Source organism: Pelobates fuscus, chromosome 4, assembly GCF_036172605.1.
Source record: "Pelobates fuscus isolate aPelFus1 chromosome 4, aPelFus1.pri, whole genome shotgun sequence".
Taxonomy (NCBI): Eukaryota; Metazoa; Chordata; class Amphibia; order Anura; family Pelobatidae; genus Pelobates; species Pelobates fuscus.
This window is the reverse complement of record NC_086320.1, coordinates 159,654,730-159,662,772: the sequence shown is the minus strand read 5'-3', so window position 1 is coordinate 159,662,772 and position 8,043 is coordinate 159,654,730. Positions and strand designations below refer to the sequence as shown.

The 8,043-nt window shown below is 43.6% G+C and overlaps 1 protein-coding gene across 1 annotated transcript in view; it reads right to left on the bottom strand.

The window, feature by feature from the left end:
• Nucleotides 1–285: 285 nt before the first annotated feature.
• Nucleotides 286–8,043, bottom strand: part of MCUR1 (mitochondrial calcium uniporter regulator 1) — a 40,658-nt gene continuing 32,900 nt past the window's right edge. The window contains exons 8-9 of the mRNA XM_063451707.1: nt 3,860–3,974; nt 286–701 (exon numbers count right to left, since the gene is read on the bottom strand). Coding sequence (XP_063307777.1) covers nt 646–701; nt 3,860–3,974 — 171 coding nt within the window. The 3' untranslated portion in view covers nt 286–645. The remainder of the gene's footprint in view (nt 702–3,859; nt 3,975–8,043) is intronic.

Sequence of the window (8,043 nt, the reverse complement as noted above, 5' to 3'; positions counted from 1 at the left end):
TGCCGAGGGGGGACTGCCCGGGCAGACAGGCAGTCCCCCTGGACCGGGAGGAGAGCTGATCGCCGCCATGGGACCGACGGCGATCAGGTAAGTAGCCCAAAACCGTTATGACGGTTCAGGACCGTCAGCGGTCCAAACGCACGTTTTACCGCTGACGGTCCTGAACCGTCAGCGGTCCTGAAGGGGTTAAAATCCAAACAAATAATTGCTATTTTTTTTTTAAATAGTCCAAATATAATTGTTCTCTCTTTAGTATACAGCATCATATAAATAGATCACTGCACGTTTGAAATGTTTGCATACATTTTATTTACAACTGGGAAGAACAAGATAGTAACTACTATTTTATTTTTGGAATGCAATAGAAAATTATTAAATATTAATATCCTGCTGCTGATGGAAAAATTTCCCTTTTTTTTTTTTATGAAGGATGCCAACAAATAAAGAGGAAAGATGGTAAAGAAGACAAAAAAGAAAATAATTGCTTGGACGGAAATACAAATGACCATAAGGCAACGCTGGAGCTGTGGTGATAATGGGGGTGTTGCCATTTTTAATTCCTTGCTTGGCTGTTGCTTACTAGAATAAAATATAGGAATGCCACTGAATTTGTCGTGCGAAAAATATGAGTCTTCAACATATACTTTACATCCACAAGCGGTAAAATCCCAGAGCTATTGTAAGGCATGTAAACACTGATCCTATAAAGAGAAAATAAAAACAAAGGGTTCATTACAGTACAGATTATTTGGTAAACATGTACAGAATTTGACAATTCACAATGTAGTGGATAAGTGTCAGATATGTCTCTTGAATGGATGGAGCTGGAGTAGGAAAATGTAAGACACACAGGCCTCGACCTAATGTGTTTGGATAAACGTTTCAAATGATTCAATAGTTTGACAATATTTGTATTATAATTGTAAGTTATTATTTATATGCAGTCCCACAGGCAGCACATTTTTATAAACGGTGTGTTCTAACACATCTCTATCATGGCCAGCATTACATTCTTCAGCAATCTGAGCTACAGTAGCTCTTCTGTGTGATCGGACTAGACAGGATAGTCTTCCTCAACTCAGGAGGAACCTTTATTCTATTGACCTCCAGCAGCTGTCAGTTGATATTGATTTACAACTGCTATCCATCCCTTCTCTCGCCTGTCCCTCACTGGCCAATCCACATAACACACTACCCTTACCTCTGCCTTGAACACTGCAGCCCCACTCCAAACATGCACCTCGAGGAGGGCACGCCCCCAATCGTGGCATACTAAATCAACACACTACCTGCAAAGATGGCTCGGTTGTGCTGAACGCTCCTGGAGGAAGTCTTGCACCCAGTCAGACTTTCTCAATTATAGATTCAGAGGGCATAGCCCTTGCCCTCGCCAAACAGTCATACTTTTCCTCTCTCATTAGTTCATGCTCCCGCAATCCCAGGTGTCTCTATGACACTATTAATTCTCTTCTTCGCCCTGCTGTGGCCACCCCCCAAACTAACCTTACAGCCAATAGCTTTGCATGTTACTTTACCGACAAGATTGAACAGCTAAAGAAAGAATTCTCCCCACCTTGCCATTCTCTTTCTCAACCACACGTAGATCATGCCTTTCCCTTCAGACTTTCTCCCTGGCTACTGAACAAGAGGTGACTGCGCTTCTCCTTTCATCTCACCACACCACTTGCCCGTTCGATTCAATCCCATCTCACCTTATCCGGTCTCTCTCCCCTTGTCTTGCGCCTTCCTTAACACACATCTTTAACTGCTCTCTCTCTTTTGGCGTTGTCCCTGCTGACCTTAAACATGCCACTGTAGTACCTATCCTGAAAAAAAAAACATCTCTTGACCTGTCCTCCCCCTCTAACTATCGACTTGTCTTTACCCGTATGTCTCACTTCCTCAATTCCTACTCTCTCCTTGACCTCTTTTCAATCTGGCTTCCACTCTACTGAGACTGCTCTTATCAAAGTTACCAACGACCTAATCGCAGATAAATCCAAAGGCCACTACTCCATACTAATCCTTCTTGACCTCTCTGCTGCCTTTGACACGTTCTTCAAACTCTTCAATCACTCGGTCTCTGTGACTCTGTCCTCTCGTGGCTTTCTTCTTATCCCTCCCATCGCTCATTCAGCATCTCCTTTTCTAATGATATCTCCTGCCCTCGTCCTGTCTCGGTTGGAGCCCCCCCAAAGCTCTGACCTAGGTCCCCTAATATTTTCTCTTTATACACAATCTCTTGGCAAACGTATTACCTCTTTTGGATTCCACTACCACCTGGATGCTGATGACACCCAGGTATATCTCTCCTCCCTGGACCTCTCCCCTGCTGTCCTGCAACGTGTCACTGCTTGCCTTTCTTCCATCACTGACTGGATGTCCTGCCGCTTTCTGAAACTCAATCTCTCAAAAACTGAGCTCCTTGTCTTTCCTCCTCCTAATACTGATCCTCCTCTTTCGCTCTCCCTTCAAGCTTGTGGTACCAAAATCAGTCCATCCTTGCAAGCGCGCTGTCTTGGCGTCATACTTGACTCTGGTCTCACCTTTGAGCCTCACATCCAGCATGTTGCCAAATCTTGAAGATTCCATCTTAAAAACATAGCCCGCATCCGCCCCTTTCTTGCACCAGATACTACCAAGGAGCTTGTCCATGCTCTAGTAATTTCCCGCATGGATTACTGTAACCCTCTCCTGATTGGTCTTCCCAAAAGCCGTACTGCACCCCTACAGTCCGTAATGAACGCTGCTGCTAGACTGATTTTCCTATCTAGTCGTTTCTCTCACACCTCACCCCTCTGCCAGTCCTTACATTGGCTTCCTGTATGCTATAGGAGTCAATTCAAGGTACTAACTCACACCTATAAAGCACTGAACAACTCTAGCCCCTTTTATATCTCCTCACAGATCCATAGGTATGTCCCTTCTCGGTCTCTCCGCTCTGCCCGTGACCACCTCCTGTCCGTTGTCCGCACCCGTACGGCCAACTTGCGCTTGCAGGAATTCTCGCGGGCGGCTCCCTTCCTATGGAATAGCCTGCCTACCGCTATCAGACTCTCCCCTAGTCTTGCATCTTTTAAGAAGTGCCTTAAAACCCATCTCTTTAGGAAAGCTTATGGCCTCCAAGACTAACCCCTACCTCACATACCTGTCTCTTGCCCTCTCCTAAAGGGCAGCCCACCTTATTTGATTGTAAATTCCTGTCCTAATGTGTTTTACACCCCACCTCCTATAGAATGTAAGCTTGATTGAGCAGGGTCCTCTTCAACCTATTGTTCCTGTAAGTTTATTTGTAATTGTCCTATTTATTGTTAAATCCCCTCTCATAATATTGTAAAGCGCTACGGAATCTGTTGGCGCTATATAAATGGCAATAATAATAATAATAATGGGGAAACGTTGGAGTGGCTGAGATCATCACGACTGATTAGCTTAAGCAAAGAGGCAGGGCAAGCATGGCGAGTGCAGCATGGAAAGGTGAAAAAAGGTAAGTAACTCAGACAACTAAACATCTACTGTATTTATGTCTGTATTCCTAACACTATAGTGTTCCTTTATCTAAAGAAAATATTTCATTTATTTGTCCACAGGTTTTTTCCTTTGGTGTCCCATTTTAGGGTTTCCATAATTGCAGCATGGGCGAATGATCAAATATGATCATGCTGTGCTAGGTTTTTCTAGGGCATACATGACAGCACTTGCCTCTTCGTCATGATCATTTCACAGCATCGTGTACTGACTTCAATGTTGGCTAGTATGATAACTGAGAAAATAATATATTTCATAAAATGCTTCAAATGTTGCTCTGAGTTACTTCCTCAAATAAATATGTATATAGAATATACCATTTCCTGCTTACCTGCTAGGTATTTAATAGTATCAAGTTTATGGGATTCTTGCATTGTTTTCAATCCTGCGACCTCTGTGTCAATTTTCCTTTTGGTTTGAGTTAGATTACGATCTTGTTGCGCTTGCTAAAAAACAAATTGTGATACTGATAAAGATAAAATATAGTCTCAATATATTGAAACACATATTATACATCACTAAGTTAAATCAGAATTAAACAACTATACTACCTCAACCTATGTAATGCCAATAGGGATATGAAAGAGGTCATACGATATGAAAGATGTCATGTACTCCTTCCCCTCCCTGACTGTAGGTATGGTGTGATATTTAAGCTTGTTTCGAAGGAAGGCGACTCATTTACAGCCAACTTGCAGAAAATAAATGGGTGGAATGGATTCCTATCATCGACATCTACAAGCTGGTTATAATTACTGTAGAATAAATGAAATGGGTAGTTATGTATGCACTATGTATGGCTATTGTTCACAATAAATGTTCCTTACATTTTGTCTTTGTCATAAGAATTAGGTTACCTAAAGAGTTACATTGGCTGAAAAGAGACAGTCGTCCAAGTTCAGCATTATAGAAATTATGAAAAAAATATTTTTAAATATTTTTAAATATTTTTTAAATGGCAGTCAGATCTCAAGTTGGATCAAGAAGCGGTTACCCCACATATTAAAAATTATAATCCTAAATATAATGCTTTGCAAGTATTCATCCAGTTGCTCTTTAAACATCTGTACAAATTCTAATAGAACCACCTCTCTGGGCAGATAATTCCACACCCGTATTTTTCTTACTATAAAAAAAAAAACAAAAAAAACACAACCCAAAAAAAACCCAACAACTTTCTTTTGCTTTAGACTAAAAATTCCTTTCTAAATGCTTGACTTTGTTTCCTGTGTATAGCCCTGTTTATAAATAGATTCGTATTGGCAATGGTTTGCATTGGCCCCGAATATATTTGCATAATGCTTTCATATTCCCTATGAAGTGCCATTTCGTTAAACTAAACAGATTTAAACATTTCTTAATAACTAAAATCTTCCATTCCTTTTATTAATTTTGTAGCTGCCTTTGCACTTTTTCTAGTGCCATAAAACCACACCTTGAATATGCTGTGCAAGTTTGGGCACTTGCGGGGCGCCCCCCCCCCCAAAAAAGGACATTATCATTGATTAATAAAAAGGCAAAATTATATTTTAGTCCCGATAATGAATCCTCCTTTTTTACATGACAATGACTTACTGGCCTTAGCAACTGCTGATTAACATTGCGCATTGTTGCCTAGTTTGTGGTCCATAACAATTTCCAAATCCTTCTCGTGTGTTGTTATCCCTAATACATTATCTTTTAGGGTGCAAGTCGCTTGTGCATTCTTTACTCTGAAATGCATCACTTTGCATTTATCTACATTAAATTTCATGTGATCTGGTCGCGTTTTAGGAGAGCTCCTCGTGTGATTCTTAACATATAAGGATAACTCGGTGAAAACACCTCTCCGAGTAAATATTATAGGGACCTACCTTATTCTGACCAAGAAGATCTGTTGTGGATTTGCAGCTACTGGTCATTTTGACGGCTTTAGCAGTATGGCCTAGGAGGTGCGGGAGAGGTGGACCTGGAGTAACCAGAGTCGACACAAATCCAATCTGTGCCCAGTTTGTACCAGTGGGTGGGGGTAATCCCGGTCTGCTCCTGGGAGGCTACACAGCTGTGATAGACCTAAGTGCTCCCACTGTCTGCAGCAATGAGAAGCCTGATATCGTAGACAAGCTGGACAACATATATGCTGATTGGGGAAGAAATCACTCAGAGAGCGACAAGTTGCAGTAAGGGCACAGATTTAACACCCACCTGTGTTGTCACCTCTGTGCTCCCATCGCAGGCCTGCGGTTCTTAAAGTGAAGAGGGCACGTAAATGGCAGCGGAGCAGGCTATACACTGCTGAATTGGAGTGCAGCTGGGCTCCACAGCGGAAGAGTGGTTCCCCACCTAGCATTCTGCTATCTGCTAATGGTTAAATCGGGGTGCCCAAGGAGGTTCGTAATACCTGGGAGAAACAGACAGCGACAAGGCTCCTTCATTGTCTGCAAGTACCTATTCTGTATGGCCTGAAGCCCCTCTCCATGACACAGGACTGTATTCTTTTTTTTTTTTATTTATTATTCTTTATTTTTGTTGTGCACAAAATTTAACAAACAACCTTGGTGCGCCACAACAGCGACATCAGGGTAAATTAACGTTCGGGTTATATTACATGTTGTGACATTTGCTAGTCAGGCGCATTATTAGCTAAAGCAACATGTCAACAGTTTAGATTTCTCGTTTTAGTGTAAGTAAGTTAGCGAGGTATACATATCAAGAAGAAATGGTCAGCGGAGCCAGTTGGCCCTACGGGCACATTGACTGCTGCATTGGCTTTGTCATAGCATTCTATGGAGCTGCCTAGGTTTTTTTTTATCTGCACGTTATTTTATGGTATTTGAACAACAATAATATACAATCGGTTTAGTATAGCTTAGAGGTGTTCATGGTAGAATGTAGTGTTTCTCTGGAGTGGAGAATGGCCTGCGATAAGTTTACGAGAGTCATACAAGTGGAGTGTAGCTGGACTTAAAATGAAAATAAATTTGTTTGCATGCGTGGAATAGATCCAGCAATGTAGATGCTTGTTTTATAGTTTGGGTTGCTAGTAGTTCCTATGTGGGCTTGGGGAGACTTTTGTAGTTAGTATGAATGCTGTGTAACTGAGAGGCGGTGTAGAGTGTTTATGTTCTCTGTGTGCCCACCTCTTGCATGTGCGCTGTCCCGCTGGGTGCTATGCTGAGTGGGGGTTTGCGGGCAGTAATTGATTCGCGATCGCTGTATTTGTTTTGGGGGAGGGGTGTTATGCTGGTAATAAGAGTGCAGCTTATCAGGCTGCGGGTTGGATGGGTGTACCATTACGATGTTCCTCCAATGTTTAGCCCCCTGGTTATCGCAGAGAGGTGTAATGTGGGAAGGCAACGTTATGTGCCACATAAAACAGTAAAAACGATAATAACAAAACCTGTCTTAATCCAATGCAAACGTCCGCATTTACGAGATGATGTTTCAGCCTTTAAAGTCTTTAGGTGGGATGGAGCCGGTCGGGGTAAGCATGCACCGGACTGTTGTGTGTGGTTGCATGGCTTTTTCTTTTCTAGCCCATATAACCCCTAGGCCAGAGATGGGGGAGTGCCTAGTCACCTTACGTGGATTGGGCATCCAGAATGCTTACGTCCTGAACTGTGCCTGTGAGAGGCAGTCCCTTGGGAAGTCAGGTGTTGGCACTGTCCTGTGCGCCCGGTGCGACCGGTCTGGGCACGAATTCCGCCGAAGTTCCCGGGTTCCATCCGTGGGTTGGTCGATGTGCCGTGTCTGGTGCGTCAGTGTTAAGGGAATGATGTGGGATTCCCAGGTGTTGCAGGGTCGTTGCGGCTTCCCGGAGGTCTCGGATGTTGCGGGTTTTATACCCGTGGAGGATTGAAAGACTGGTGGCATCTATAAGCGAGGTTGTTCTGTTGTAAAAGGGTGGTGAGCGGGCGCATTTCACGGAGCCATGACAGAGTGTTGCCGCTGAGATCTGCATAAAATGTCAGTGACATGTCTTCGAAGGTGTAAGGTCAGTTGCCGCGCAGCGCGTTAAGGAAGGCTGCCTTGTCTTTACCTCTGTCGAATTGTATGATCAGGTCCCTCATGGCTGAGGTTGGTGCTTTGGCAGATTTGGGTACCCTGAATATGCCCTCCAGCTCTATCGCTCTGGACAGTTTAGGTGTGAGCAGGGCCGACAGTAACCTCCTCACCATGTGTGGAAGCTCCGCACCAGGTATGTTGTCAGGGACCCCTGTGACCTTTATGTTGTTCTGGCGGCGGGAGTCCTCTGTTCCACATGAGAAGTCGTAGTTGCTGGGCATCGTAAATCCGGTCTGGGTAATGGAGAATAGGGTGGTTATTGGCCTTGCGGACAGGAGCTCTAGATGCATGCGACCTTTCGCTTTGGCAGTCAGACTGGTCCCCCACAGGACTGTATTCAGCCCCTTGAGGGCATATGCTGAGCTGGGTTGGGCTGCATGGTGGGACTCATGGCTAATAGTTTTACTACTCACAAGATTTGGTAATCCTAGTATTAGTTACTGCAGCCCAGTTTCACCCTGTGTCATACTA